This window comes from Pteropus alecto, unplaced genomic scaffold, assembly GCF_000325575.1.
Source record: "Pteropus alecto unplaced genomic scaffold, ASM32557v1 scaffold794, whole genome shotgun sequence".
Classification (NCBI taxonomy): domain Eukaryota; kingdom Metazoa; phylum Chordata; class Mammalia; order Chiroptera; family Pteropodidae; genus Pteropus; species Pteropus alecto.
In genome coordinates, this window is record NW_006434865.1 from 1 (window position 1) to 15997 (window position 15997).

Below are 15997 nucleotides of genomic sequence, written 5' to 3' on the forward strand. Positions count from 1 at the left end.
TTTTTTTCAATAAAAGTGAAAGTAGCTATCATGTGAAGATTCAGAATTTATTTCTTATATTTACTTGGCTGCACGGTAGTATTTTCGTTTTTTGTTTTTGTTCGTTTGTTTGTTTGTTTTGTTTTTTAAGTGCATGTGGGGAGGGATGCGGTAATCCCTTTGTGCTTGGGATCTTTAAATGGCTTAAGCTAGTCCAACCAGACACTATTAGCTTTTGATTTTCTAACCATTGCTTCTTAGACTCCTTGAAAATTCCCTCCTTTCTTCATGTGGAAAACAATAGTGAATTTATTTAGGGAAAACATATTAAGTAAAGTTATAAGTGATACTCGCATTTCATAAAACTCGTGTTGATGGTACTCAATGAGTAAAGTTCAACAAATAAAGGACTGTCTTTACATTTATGGATAATTTAAATATTGTTTGATAAATGGTTAAAGACTGCTATCACTTGCGCTGTTTTAATTATATTATATGCACTGTATATTTCTCTCATTTCAGCACTTCCAAGTTCGTTCTACAAGATACTATGTCGGAGAGACGGCAGCAACAAAAATGTGTCCTTCCATTAAAGAAATATGGGACATACAGAAACGAAGGTAAAAGGATTTCCATATTGTAGTATTTTTAAAGATAATGTGCTAATATGCAACTTGAATCTCGAAGAGAGGAGTAGTGTCTTAATTCATTCAGGCTGCTATAACAGCACACTATGGAACGGGTGGCTTATAAACAGCAGATTTATTTTTCACAACTTTGGAGGCAGAGAAGTCCAAAATTGAGGCTCAGTGTCTTGTGGGAGCTCACTTCCTGGTTCATAAATGGCTCTTTTCTTGCTGTGTCCTCACATGGCAGAAAGGGCAGCAGAGCTCTCTGGGGTCTCTTTTATAATGGCACTAATTGCCTTTATGAGGGCACCTCCCTCGTCACCTAATCACCTCCCAAAGGCCTCACCACCAAATACCATCACGTTGGACATTAGGTTGAAACATAAACATTCAGTCTATAGCAGGCAGTTTCCTCAATGTATACGGGAATGGAACATTTTTCCACAGACCATTTGAGGTACTAGAGTTCTTCGGAAAACTTAAGGTACCCTGTTCAAACTAATTCTCTTCTAAAACATTAGTATCTTGTACCTATGTTTACTAAGAACGACGTAATGTCTGTTTACTAATATGTATAGCCTATGGTTCTTATTAAGAAACTACTTAATGTTCTTTAACTCATTTTATCTTGTTGTGTTAGTCTCTGTCTCTCTTGTTTAATCTTTCCGCTTTCATTAGGAAGTCTTATCGATAGCAACAAGTAAAGCACCCCGCTGTTGAGAGCAAGATACGACTTACCTGTAAAGATGAGCTGATGTTGTATCTCTCATTTATTCCAATTTTCTACACTTTAAAAAAACCAGCTTATTATTTAATAACTATAGCTGCCATTTTTTTCTGAAAATTAAACAATTTATACGATGAGGTTGTCATGTGAAGCACTGTGACAACCTCATCGTATAAATTGTTTAATTTTCAGAAAAAAATCCTGAGAGGGTGTTGCTTTAATTTACAAATGAGATATATGAGACAGGAAAGACTGAGCTATTCTGTGGTGATAGACGGCCCCCAAATGGCAGTGGCTTATTCCTCACTTGTACTACATGTCCATGACAGGTGCATGTCTATCACAAGGTGATGGATGTTGGGGGTCTGAGCAATTCTTATTGGAAATTGTCAGTCACTGTGCCTGAGGGGAAGAGGGCCCTAGAGGGACTCAGGCCAACAGCCATGTGTTCTTGCCCAGAAATAAGACATGTCACTCACAAACCATTGAACTAGTCATGTACACAACCACACGCAAATAAAGGAGGTCAGAAAGTGCAGTCCTATCAGGTGCCCAGAATGGGGAAGAAATGGAAACACTTAGCAAACAGCACTACTGACTACCACATGATAGAATCTGAAGCTCAGAGAGATTGAGTATTCCCTAAAATCACATAGGCAGTAAGTGACAGACCACATTCCAGATATGTATATGATTTCAAGGTCCATGCTCTTTCTACTGCTACTTCTTTCTACATTGTACATTATCCTCTTAAATGAAGTTCATATACACTTACAATAGAAATTCCTTTACTTCAGTGCTGCAATTCCATCTCCCTTAATCATCTGATATTCCAGCAACGGAATTGAATAGACATGATAGACTTGATTTAAATCTCCATCATTGCCCATAGGTCTTTTCCAAGTAAATAAATGTATTGTATATTTGGATATCCATGCTATTCAAGGATAAAAATTATAAAAGAAAACCAGATAGTAGATGAAAAGACTTTTCATTTGTCTTATTCTTAATAAAAATAATCTCATGCCTTTCTATATTGTCAAGGAAAAAATAACAAAAGTAATGAAATAAATAACAGATATGAAAGAGTTGAATAAAAGTACTTTCAAAATATAAGAAAATGAACAAACCTCTGGCAAGATGGGTCAAGAAAATTAGAAGGCACGGATAAGAAACTTTGGGATGGAAAAGATGTCAAGCTTGCACTTATAGTAAAGATGTAAAAGATAAGAAAATATTATGGAAAAGATATGCTGATAATTTGAAAATTTATATTGAATGGACAAATTCTAGTAAAAATATAATCTTTTTATATTGAAGAAATAAAAGTACAAATATTAAATGTATTCTTGACAATGCATGAGAAGACAAAGTTACCAGTCAATCTCAATTAGTTCTAAAAATGCAAAAAAATAAAAATAAGATAATAGCAAACTAAATCCAGCAATGGTAAAACAGATAATACAGGATGACAAAGCTGTGTTTCTCCCAAACTTGCAATGTTGGTTTAACATTAGAGATCCATAATGTAATTCCACACATGAATAAGATAAAAGAGTAAGAAAAGGATGATTATCTCAAAGATTCCAGGAAAAAAAGGTGTACAATAAAATTCGACAGCCAATCAAGATTGTATAACAACGATAATTCTCAGCTAACTGGAATCGAAAGATATTTTCTTAAACCGATAATGGGTATTTAAAAAATACCGACAACAAACACCATACGTAGTAGTAAAACATTGAAAGTATTTCATTGTAAATCAGAAGAGGCAAGGATGACTCATAATCGCTTCTGCTCAAGGTCTAAACTGAGTCTCCTAGGCATTGCGGTAAGGCAAAATAAGTGAATACATACATACATACATACATACATACATACATACATACATACATTAATAATTGTATAAACATGAAAAGAAACAAAAGTGTAAGTATGATTGTCTTCATATAAAATGCAAGAGAATCTACAAAAATAATATCTATTAACGAGTTTATTGGATGTAAGACTAATACACACAAAATAATTGCAACAAATAGAAAATAACACTTTCACTGTGAATATACCATTTATAATAGCAAAAAAAATATTGGTTCTGTGAAATGTGCTATGAATTGGCTTACTCAGCAAGTAGTGTGACACTCGTAAACACTCATATGCTTTCCTGTACTATAGAGATTGAAAAGCTAAACAAGAATGGAGACCTATGTGAGTGTGCGTGTGCATGTACTAGAGCCTCTTGCGTCTAGGGTCCCAAACAGATCTCCGTGTATCAAACATACGCATCACAGTGAGCCTTGGAGGTGGAACTGAGTAACGTGGGGGCCACGTGCAGGGTCAGTTACGTAAGATGGGAGAGGTCTCCGCACCATAGCAGAGTTTCTAGAATTCGGTCTCTGTCACACATGTCAAGTAGCGGGCAGACAGCAGTGGTGTTTTCTGCTATCATAGCCCCATAGTGTGAATGGGCTTGCCCTGGCTGTGCAGCATCCAAAACCACTTTTCTGACCCTCACAGAGTTCTCGTATGCTATGTAGTATATTTTATTAAAGATGTCTTATTTTTATGAAATAGCTAGGATGGATTGTGGCACAGGCAAGTGGGAACCTTGATTAACAGAGTACTTGACACCAAAAAATGGATGCGAGCAAAGGGCCCCGAAGGAAACGAGGATCTGGGGTCCACCAGACCTAGCTGGATCTGAAGATAGTAAGGATCCAATTGACACTAGAGAATGAAACATTGGTATTACAAGGCACGCCATGGAAAAGCAGTCGCAAAAGATGCCACCTGTGGTCACTTGAATTGAAATGCCTTTAACATCAGTGTGTGGGTGGACCAAGCAGCCGCTGTTAGGGACTCCTTTCACCCACAATGTTGAGAAACATAGGGACGAGAAGGACATCTTCGTCTTTGAAGAGTTCTGAAGTGGCTGACTTGTGCAGGCCACAGATGAGAAGGGAGATCTGGCACTGACGTGGTCACTGTCATTTCAGTGGGGATGTTGGGATCTTGGAGTCATAGGCCAAGTAGAAGCACTTAACCTTCCGGGTCAAAGTGAGTGCTGTTTACCTTAATAGGCAGCAAGGATGGAAGGGTAGTCACATTGGTGTGACCTACAGCAAATCTTGAATGTGGCTAATTGGTTAACAGATCCCTTGGATCTCGAAATACTTGAACATCTTCGAAAGTTGCATTTGATCAGTATATAAAAATAAATAAAATATAAATAGTTATTTATAATAAAATATAAGTACATAAAATATGTATAAAAGAAACTCTAGATCTGGTGACTTGAGCCAACTTGATAGTGAATGGTGGTCCCTTACTCACTTTCCACCCCTGACCCAGAACACCATGAATGAATGAACTACTGAGGAAGTGAAGTCACAAGTAACTACAGTAAATCTACAATGAAGTCACAAGTAACTACAGTAAATCTTCTTTCTGTGATTTGCCAAAAGAGCTGTCAGCCATTGCCAGAGTTACTGTGCGTCTGATTTTAGGACACTTCCTCTAAGTCAGAGGTCAACAGACTTCTTCTGGAAAGGTCCAGATTCACAAATACTTGAGGCTTTGTGGGCCATTTGGTCTCTGTTGTAGCGATTCAGCTCCACTATTGTGGAATGAAAGCTGCAATAGATACAGTATGGCTGTGTTGCAATAAAACTTTATCTATGGATGCCGACATGTGAGTTTCAAACAATTTTCATGTGTCAAGAAATATTACTCTTTTGATTTTTCAACAACTCAAATTTGTAGAAACCATTCTTACCTTGCAGGCCCCACTAAGACAAGCCACAGGCAAGGTTTGGCCCATGGGCCATAGTTGGCCAACCCCTACTCTAAGCTAATGGAATCACTAGCACCCCAGAACAACACTGAGTAGAGAATCATCAAAATGAGGTGACAGCCATTCCTAGGAACTTCTGGCTAGCATGAACCAAAAGCTGATATTTCAAAAGAGTGGTTTTCAACCTTGGGTGCACAGTGCAGTCACACGGAGAGTTTAAAAATGTGGTCGCCTGGGTCTGACCCCAATTCTACTTTAATTGCTGTGGGTGCAGCCTGCTGCTAGTGATACTTTCAATCTTCCCAAGTGTCTCTAGCATATAAACAAGTTTGAGGACTAATTGTACAGAGTGCAAACATTTTACAATACTTAACTTGAAAATTTGATACTTCTGGTTTTGGAATAATAATTTTTCTATGATAAATATGTATAATATTCCCTAATTATAAATTCAAGCTATACTGGGAGCATGAAAGAATAATTTTCATGTAAGAAAAAATAATCTCTTTATAACAGAGAAAAGAAATGGGAAAGCATAGTGATAAAACAGGGGCCACCAGTGGTAGGTCCAGGGAGGAACGTAAACTGCTGGTGATGCCAGAGCAAGGTGCAGATTAGAGCCAAGAACCCAGGAAACAGGGCTGAATAGGCAGTGAAGTCTCATCTGAAAGAGACAGTCACAACCCGAGGTAAGCATAGAAGGGACAGAACAAACTCAGCAAACAAAATGATTTGCACTGAGGTAATAGAAAAATAGGAAAGGCCAGAAAAGGTCTTAAGATAATACTTCCCTAGAGAAATAAAGGAGTGATAAAGGAAGAAATTATATCGATGGTAAAAGAATAGAAGACTATTCGAGAAAGATGGCTGATCTAACACAAAGATCTACTTTTACTTCCTCCTGAAACCTCATTAAAACATTACCAGAGGTAAACAGATTCATAAAATGGGACATTACTCAGCAATAAAAACGGCAGGAACATGGAGGGACATCAAAAACATTACACTGACTTAAAAAGCCAGGCACGAAGGCACATAGGATGAATGACTCCATCTGTATGAAATTCTGGAGCAGGCAAAACTAATATACAGTGACAGAAAACAGATCATGGGTTACATGGAGCTGGGAGATGAAAAGATAAATCGGGAACCTTTTGGAGTGTGGTATATGCTTTATGTCTTGATCAAGGTAGTGGTTAGCCCTAATCCCTGATGTTTACGTATAAGTAATTTGGGATCAAGCGAAGTTGGGTGAATCGTCCAAAGTGATGCAGCCTATTAATCAGAGAAGACAGGTGAATCTGATTATCAATAATGAATTGTTTCTATTATGCTATGTAACAAGTCAATAGGAATAGGGCTTCACCCGAAGCACCCGCCAAACTCCTCTCCCCTCAGCCCTTTATTCAAGTAAAGCATGGGCACGAAAGTATAAATACTCTGCATTCCAACCACTTGTTTACAAACATGCATGACATTCTCATGTGTTACTTTTCCTTGACTTCTTCATGTTTATATTTACACACCTAAACATAACATGAGTATTTCCTTCTGTGTAATCATAGAGTAATGTGTTTTTAGAAATTCAGTAAGAAACACATAACATAAAATTTACCATCATAACCATTTTTAAGTGTTCAGTACTGTTAAGTATATTCACATTGTTGTGAAACATTTTGCAAATCTGAAACTCTGTACATTAAACAGCAACTTCCCCACTGCCCCTTCTCCCCCAGTCCCTCATAACCACCGTTCTACTGTCTGTTTCTATGAATCTGACTACTTTAGGTACTTCATATAAGTGGAAACATACAGTATGTGTCTTATCATGTCTGGTTTATTTCATTTGGCATAATGTTATTACGGTTCATCCATGTTGTAGCATGTGACAGGATTTCCTTCATTTTTTAAGGCTGAATAATATTCCATTGTGTGTGTGTATATATATATCATAATTTGTTTATACATTCATCCACGGATGGACATTTTAGTGGCTTCGACCTCTCGTATGCTGGGAATTGTGCTGCTACCAACATAGGTGTACACATATCTCTTTGACACTCTACTTGCAATTCTTTTGGCTATATACCCAGAAGGGGTATTTCTGGGTCCTGTGGTACTTTGATTTCAATTTTCTGAGGAATCTCCGTACTGTTTCTCACAGAGGCTGCGCTATGTTTTGCTCCACCAACAAGGCACTACAGTTCCAATTTCTTCATATCCTCGCCAACACTTTTTTTTAGTAGTCATCCTAATGGCGTTAGGTGATATCATATTGTGATTTTTACTTGTGCTTCTCTGTTGATTAGTGATGGTTCTTTCTATTCCTAGTTTGTGGGGGCTTTTTATCATTGGTATGAAAGTGTTGAATGGTGGCAAATGTTAATAGCTGACACCAGAACCTTCTCGCATACACCCATCTGTTTTCTTTCTCATTTTCTGGGGGACTAGTAACAATGAATCCCAATAATGCATATTCCCCCCTTACTAAAAACCAGCCATTGTGCTAAGTACCTGACCTAGTAATAGCTAACTTACTTATAAGGCTTATTAAGTCACAGGCATTCCCCTAGGTGCTTTCCATGTAGTTCTGTATATTAACTCGATGCTCACAATTACCTCATGAGGTACAAACTAATACTATCCTCAGGTTAAGGGGGAAAGAATTGTGTGAGTCACCATGAGGTCAAAGTTACTTGCCCTGGACCATAGAATTTACCATTAGTAGTCAAACCTTTATCAATCTGACCTCAAATCCTATGCCCATAACCAATACTGTGAGACTCTGTGTTAGGGCTGAATTGATCACTGGGATGGGACTCACTCAAAGTCTGGCGGGCAGTGTGATGGATGTGGTGTCTGCGACTAAGATCCCCTGAACTCCAGCCTTCTGTCGAAGAGACCCAACGTCGCATGTCGTCCCCCTGTACTGTCTCTCCTTTCTCAGGCAAGATGTGTGTCACCGGGATGAATTCAGTACCTCATAGGCCTTTTCCATTGGTGTTTTATTCTCTTCCCAATGCCCACCCTCATCGTATTTACCCATACATCTATCCCTTGGCCTTTTCACTCTGTATGTCAGGTACTCACGTCACTTCTTTTCCATCTATCCTTGATCCCAAAGACAATCATTTCTGCCGTTTTCGTGACAATATCAGACACTCTCTGGCCCCATCATCCTTCTCTGTTAAAGAGCCTGTAAAGCAAAGCCACATAATTATAGGTATCTATTCAGGCAGAGAGTAATTTGGATGGATATGTCCAAATAGTGAAGTGTCTGGGTCAGAGTGTAAGGTGACTTTAGAATGGCTAAGCATATTGTAGGGAATTAGGCTCTCATGCACTGTTAGCGGAGAAGTATATTGGTGAAAATATCATTAAACATCCTTAGGAAACGATGTCTTATATTGTAAAACATTCACGTGCTAAAAGGAACTCCCGTACACTGTTGGTGGGATTGTACATTGGTGTGTCCACTATAAGAAGCAATATGGAGGGTCCTCAGAAAATTAAGAATAAGGCTGCCATGTGATCCAGCAATTCCTCACTTGGGTATTTATCCGAAGAATATGAAAATACTAATTTGAAAAGATATATGCACCCCTATGTTCATTGCAGCATTATTTATAATAGCGAAGATATGAAAACAACCTAAGTGTCCATCAGTGGATGAATGGTTAAAGAAGTTGTGGCATATCTATACAATAGGATACTATTCAGCCATAAAAAGATGAAATCCTGCCATTTGCGACAACAGGGATGGACCTTGAGAGTATTATGCTAAATAAGTCTGACGGAAAAGGACAGAAACCATATGATTTCACTCATTTGTGGAATACAAAACAAAAAAGAAACAAGTGAACAAACAACACAAAACAAAAATAACTCATAGACACAGTCAACACGTTGGTGGTTACCCGAAGGGAAGTGGGATGAAGGGAGGGCAAAATGGGTAGAGGGGGTCAGATGTATCGTGATGGATAAAAACTAGACTTTTGGTGGATGGCGCCCTATAGGAATATGGGTTTTGAATTACAATGTTGTCTACCTGAAACCTATATAAAGTTATTAACCAATGTTTTCTCAATAAAAATAAAATAATAAAATATTCATGTGCTACTTCTGGGAAGCTTTAGAGCAAGGACCCAAATCCTGGACCTGCCCAGAAACCCAAGCCATGCTCCACTGGGTAATTTGGCCTCTATCAATGGAATACTCTTTATAGAGAATTCTATTACTTTAATTTTTTTAAAAAATAATTCAAATATTACAACACCAATATGTAAAAAAATTAAACAGCATATTAAGGAAAAGGGCCAAAATTGAGCCACATGTAGTATATAACACACGAAAACAAAATATACGGTAAGATCCAGTTTTGTGTGGCAATGCATTGACCAATATGATTTGGAATGTATGCATCTATAACCTCATTATAAAAATGTGTAACGGAAAATATTAGCACGCACACATGCTCACATACACGTTCCCCTTCCTCTGAGACACAGGCCATGCATACCGTCTGTCTCAAAGCTGAGCACCCACAGACATATCTGTAGACCACAACTTTCTCCCTACACACACCAGAGTTCCAGGGAGATATGTCTGTTGGATACAAGGAAGGTTTCTTCTCATTTCTGTAACCACTGTTTATAAAAGCTTCCTTTCCTGACATCAGAGAAGCTATAGTTTTAGCGTTAGTCAACAGGAAGGACTTTGCTCTCTTTCCAACTGTACACTAATGAAAAAATATTAATTTTGCAAAAGAAAAAATTTCAAATCACAGTAGTTTTACAGAGTATGTCATGAAATGATTCTGCGGCCTAAATTTGTCTGGAGTAAATAGAGGAGGGTAGAAATGTATAAGATGGACGTATGCTCTAAAGTGCTTTGGCTGATGATCCCAAATCTACATTACATACATTCATTTAACACATATTAATTAGGCCTCTGTTATATGCCAGACATTGCCAACTCAGAGTGACCCCTAATCTGAAATCTATAATCCAATTTTTCCATCTAGCCCAAGACAGATTTCTCCACTTGGTCAAAGACGCTCGGGCCCACCCAAGCAGGAGGGACTAGCTCCTGAGAACGAAATATCATCTCCTGTCTTCTCACTAATCTATTCTTGAGACCTGAAAGTTTACCATTGAAAGAGAACCACTGCAGGAGCTGGAGAATAACTTAGGACGTGAATACAGACCAATAGGCAAGGGCACATTTCCTGTTCTACCACTTACTTGGCTGAGAAATCCTGAAAATTGTAATTAACACCTGTGAGCCCAATATTCATGACCTGAAAAGGGACCATGAATACACTCCTCCATGGGGCATCTGTGAGGAGGTCAAAGAAATCTAGTGAGTCTGCCCAACACAGAGCAAATGTTGGTTGCTGCTGGGCAGGTATGGGTTTGCTTCTCACTCCATTCCTTCCCTACCGTAGCAGGGATGCCGTGCCATGTACTCAGTGGCATAGCAATGATGTAGGCAGAATTCCAAAATGACCCAGAAAATAACCATATGAACACACATGATATCTTAAAGGATACTCACAATGACTCTTTCTTTCTGGGAGGATCAGCTAAAACCTGCTGGAGCTTGAGTGGGAACTTAGCAGCCAGGGCGAGAGGCACTAGCAGCTTTATAATACTGTTGTCATCTTTGATTCTGGAAGTATGACTGACTGTGAGACAGGAATCACACTGAGATGCCAATGTTCAGTGTGTGCGTGTGTGTGTGTGTGTGTGTGTGGTACCTCTGTGGCTTTTATCACACGCCCACTCTCCTGTGAAATTCTCCAAACAAGGCCATACTTGAGATCACGTTTGTCTGAATCGCCTTGAGGAGGGAGGGCTCTGGCCTTGTTTATGCATCCGACCTACTTAGTTGGTCATTCTGGAGATTGCTGTAGCTGTTAGCTTGCTCACTTTTACACTTTCCCTCGGTGACGTTATTTCTGAAGTAATGTCGATTCTCGAAAATGACTCTGGCTCATGCTATATGCCATACATATACCCCGTACCGTTACTCCTCCCTTTAATGTTTGATTTTTTACTTTTATCGATGGATTTTCATGAAAATGCGTTGCTTTCCTGCTGTTAGTATTGTTTAATAGGATCATGAACTCATGGTTTTTTTTTTTTTTTTTTAACCATTGTTATATTGTTTTGAGCAGAGGAGTGGAATAATTTGACTTCGCTCCACTGCTGGGTTGAAAAACAGATGGTGAGCAGGCAAGGATGAAAGCAGAAGGACTAGCTGGAAGGCAGCATAATCCAGGAGATGTATGTCGGTGTCTTGGCCAAGGCGGTAGCGATAGAGGTGGTGAGAAGTGACTAGATTCTGGATATACATTGGGAGCGGGACCAAGAGAATTGCCTGATCACTGGGACGTGCAGTACTCCAGGTTGCCTCTAAGTTTTGGGGACTGAGCAAGTGGCATCTCTCGGTCTCATGCTCTATCCACGTTCAGTTTCACTTCCAGGGAAGGTGCCAAAGGTTGTGAGTTGCAGGATTGTCCTGACAGTGGGCCACACGGTGACAGCAATGACATCCCAAAGGAGTTAACATGAGCCTTGGTTGTCATCAGTACACCGTGGAGTGATCAGCAGGGAACGGAGTTTTACTCATAAGTGGTTCTGAGTCAACACAGAGTAATTATTGTACAAGACGTAAAACATACAAACCTAGAAAACCTTAGGTATTAAAACCAAACAGAAGCTGGTTTCTAACAGTCTAATTCCCATGATCCTCCCTCTCTGCAAATCGCTAGTGTTGTTGTCTGCTAGTACACTGTTTCAGTTGAATGTGGTAAAAATAAAACACCCTTAGTGAATCCAGATATGGGAGACGGAACTGAGACTATCTTATTTCTGTAGATGCCAAAAAGCTTCCAAATCTTTTCATACATACATTGGTGAGAGCATCTGCAGTGGGGTTGGGTGGGTGGGGGGTTGTGAACAGCAATACAAGTCCTAGGAGTGAATACAGGGTGCAATACAACCAAGACACTTTATAAGCATACCTGTGGCTACAATGCCCAATAAAGTAGATGTCAGAGCAAAGAAAATGAATAAGTGACAAAGAGAAGCAATACATAACGATAAAAGGGTCAATCCACCAGAGAGACATAAGGATCCTAAGTGTGTACACACCAAACAACAGGGCCTGAAAGTACATGAAGCAATGACTGCTGGAGCTGAAAGGAGAAATAGCCAAGGCCATAATAAGAGTTGGGGCCTGCAACACTCCCTCTCAGCAAGGCGTAGAATTACTAGAGGGAAGATCAACAGGGATATAGGAGATATGAATAGCACAATAAACTAATGGGATCTACTTGACGAATAGAACTCTGCACCCAATGGCAGCAGAGTACAATGTTTTTCAAGTGTCTGTGTTACACTCACTAAGGTAGACCATCTTCTGGACCTTGAAACAAGCCTCCACAAATTTAAAAAGATTTGAAATCACGCAGAGTATGTTCTCTGACTACAGTGGAATCAAATTAGGAATCAATTTAACTTTAGGTGGTGAACACACAATGCAGTATACATATGACATATTGAATTGTACACTTGAAACCTGTATGATTTTATTAACCAACGTCACCCCAATAAATTTAATAAAATAAGTAAGAAACTGAGTAAGTGAGTAAATAGAAAAGCAAGAAAGAAAGAGAAAAGAAGACCCTTAGAGACTTGGAAATGGTAGTTGATACATCATTCCAGTTCGTCATTCAGACTGTTGTTATAGAAGAGCTGATGTTAGACTGAGTTGTCTCCTGAGCTGAAAAGCATTTCCGACTGGGCAAAGAGAAATCTCACGCTGGATAATTCAGAGTATTGTTGAGAGCAAGGCTGGAGGGAGGGAGAGAGTTTAGGGGGCTGTTACCTCTGCTCTACCTGACATTAAAGCTTGTCCTGTGCTGGCAAGGGAAGCACAGCTTGCTGAGTATTAGTGGAATCAGTTTGGTGGCTGACTGGGTTTGGGAAGCATAACAGAGTTTGCCTCCCAGGTGCTGTTGTAGTTGTTAGAGAGGCCTGAGAGAGCCAAGATTCTCATGCCTTCCTGGTGTATGGCTGGTGTCCAGTCTATCCCATGGATGCATGCACCTCCGTTCTTTATAAATCGTGCTCATTTTAAAAAGATTCAACACAGGTACCTTCTCCTCCTCCTTCTCCTCCTCCTCCATCTCCTCACCCAGCACGAGCTCTCCCATGATAGCACCAGCTGTCGGTAAGCCTCTCCTACTAGACAGGCGAGGAGTTTCCTTTTGGGGTTTGTGTGATTGGTCCCTAAGGGACGTTGGCACTTTGCTTGCCCTACCCTGGTGTTAGCCTAAGTCGTGGTACATGGTAAGTGGGCCACAGATGTGTCTTCAAACTTGTATTTTTGTTCCCCTTTTCAGAAGACAATGATCGTGGTAGCTCACCTCAAGGAAGCAAGAAAGGTTGGGGTTCTTTCCGAGGTAATTTTGACAAGAGGAACCCTCGTTATGAACGTGGTGGATGCGAGCGTCAGCCTTACCACTTCCAGGAGGATGATGGAAATGAGGGGTTGAGAGCTGTCCAGGAGGAGCCCCGAGTAAGACAGTAAGTGACCAGGCAGCCTGGTTTGCATGTAGCGGCCCCCAAGAGTATGCAACTCTTTCACTCTCCATGGTCTTCTTCTGTCACTGGAAAAGTGAAGACTGCTCGAAGTGAAATCATGGTTGAGCAGTCCTAAGTGTAGTCCTGGTGTTGGAGAGGCGAGGGCGCATAGAAGACTTCTTAACATTTATAGCCTTTCTCCTCTTTACACCCTCCACCCCCAGCAGCACTCCCTATTCTCTCCAATGCAACAAGAGGAGAGTGAAAGTGCATATTGAAGGCCGTATCCAGATTACTGTTTGGAGAGATACAAAATCTCTTGAGGGAGCAGTGGGGGAGAACACACAAAATGGAACCTTGGGGAACTGGTTCAAGATTACAGTAAGTTTTCTGAAAACATTTATGGAATGTCCAGGAGAGAAAGGTCAGGTGGAGTCATGTTGTTCTCATGTTAAGATGCTAGGTACTTTGCTTGGGACAGTGTATAATCTTTCCTTTTTATTACTAGGACTTAACATTCTTGTTTATCTGAGTGCAAATTCAGAAAAACAATATAAAGGAGACAGGTTGACTGTAGGGAGAATGGAAGAGACTGTCTAAAGGCAAAGGTGGAACTACTGACAAAAGATGGAGCAACTCCACTCTGGATTGTCTCAGTTTGGCTCAAGCTGAGTGTAGGAGATGGGGGGCCAAGGCTCTGGAGACCTTGTCAGGGGCAAGCAGTGTGTGCACTAGGTAGGATCTCCTGGAAATTTATGAAAGGAAGATCACATCCAACACATCAAGTTGATTATTTGTATGAGAGCTTTGAATGGAGATATAAGGGATTAAGGAATTCCATATTTGGCAAAAACATAAGAAGTCATGACTGCAGTCCCTGTTTTAGAAAGCCTTTAGAGTCCAGTAGGAGGTCAGAAAAGAACACTGTGTTAGATCTGTTCTCTGACCTTATTTCCATGTTGTTCCCCCTCTCTACTTTTCTTTCTTTTCACCTTCAGGTTCCTGGTGGGATAAAGTATGACAAGACATGGCTAATTAATTCAATCCAGAGCCTTTGCAGTGTCCCCTTCACTCCAGTGGATGTAAGACAGGATGTTGAAGTCAGATGGGGGAACATGGGGAAGCGGAAGAGACCTGGCTCAGCCGCAGCCATTGCCCTTTGACACTATTGTTGTTTCAATCCCTGTAGTTCCACTATGTGAAAAAACGGGCCCAGTTCTTTGTACAGGATGCTAGTATTGCCTCTGCATTGATGGATGTCAGCTACAAGATTTGTGACCAGGAGAACCGAAAGGTGCGTGCCAAGGGCATTACCTGTACCTAGTCCTGGGGCAGGAGGACAGGACAGTGGCTGGTCATCTTCTTTGGAACTATAATGACTGTCCATAACCCACCTCGACTTCCTGCAGATAGCTATCTTTGTCAATACTTCTGCGGTACCCTCCTATGTGCGGAATAAGTTGGAGCCAAAGGAAATGGAGCAGTTAAAGGTAATGGAGATTCAGTGTACAGCTGTGTCCACACCCAGACCTAACTTGTCTTTCTCCAGCCCCCGATTTCCCTGTCACCACCACAGCCTCAGAGTGGTTGTTTCCATTTCCCTCTACAGCTGACCATGAACAAACGGTATGATGTCTCCCAGAAAGCTCTTGACCTTCATAAGCTCCGCTTTGACCCAGGTATGGGTGACAGCAGTAATTCTATGGCCAGTGAGGGCAGAGTGGTCTGCCTGGTGGGGAGACTTAGAGCTGATAATGCGGGAGGGGTTGGTGCTGGCCCTGGACCCCTCTCAGCTTTCTGATTTCCTCCTCTCGGCTTCTTGAAGACTTGGTGGGCCTTGACATTGATATAATCTTAAATAGAAGAAATTGCATGGCTGCTACCCTACAGATCATTGAAAAGAACTTCCCTGAGGTGAGACCTTAGGCCTAGTGCTGGTGTTATGGTAGAGAGTGGAACAGATGGGGCAGAGGGGAGATTTGTCTGCAAGGCTCTCTGGCTAGTAACCATCACCCTAATTCTTTCCCCAAAGCTGTTGTCTTTGAACTTACGCAACAACAAGCTGTACCAACTTGATGGCCTGTCTGACCTTATACAGATAGCCCCCACAGTCAAGATCTTGAATCTCTCCAGAAATGAGGTAAGAAGCGGTAGCCAGAGGTATCCAGGTTGGGTTGAGAGTGGTGGGTGGTACTCATCACAGTGATGATAATGGGCAGGCAAAGATACCAGAGTGGGAGGGAGGGGATTGCGGTTACAGGGGCCCAGATGTCCCTCT

The 15997-nt window shown here is 40.7% G+C and overlaps 1 protein-coding gene across 1 annotated transcript in view; it reads left to right on the forward strand.

The window, feature by feature from the left end:
• Positions 1-523: 523 nt before the first annotated feature.
• The window catches only part of LOC102888158 (nuclear RNA export factor 2), a 29116-nt gene continuing 13642 nt past the window's right edge, over positions 524-15997 (forward strand). Inside the window, exons 1-9 of the mRNA XM_025045998.1 lie at positions 524-599; positions 13539-13722; positions 13947-14100; positions 14718-14801; positions 14909-15013; positions 15129-15209; positions 15329-15398; positions 15545-15633; positions 15752-15859. Of these exons, the coding sequence (XP_024901766.1) occupies positions 530-599; positions 13539-13722; positions 13947-14100; positions 14718-14801; positions 14909-15013; positions 15129-15209; positions 15329-15398; positions 15545-15633; positions 15752-15859 (945 nt within the window). The 5' untranslated portion in view covers positions 524-529. The remainder of the gene's footprint in view (positions 600-13538; positions 13723-13946; positions 14101-14717; positions 14802-14908; positions 15014-15128; positions 15210-15328; positions 15399-15544; positions 15634-15751; positions 15860-15997) is intronic.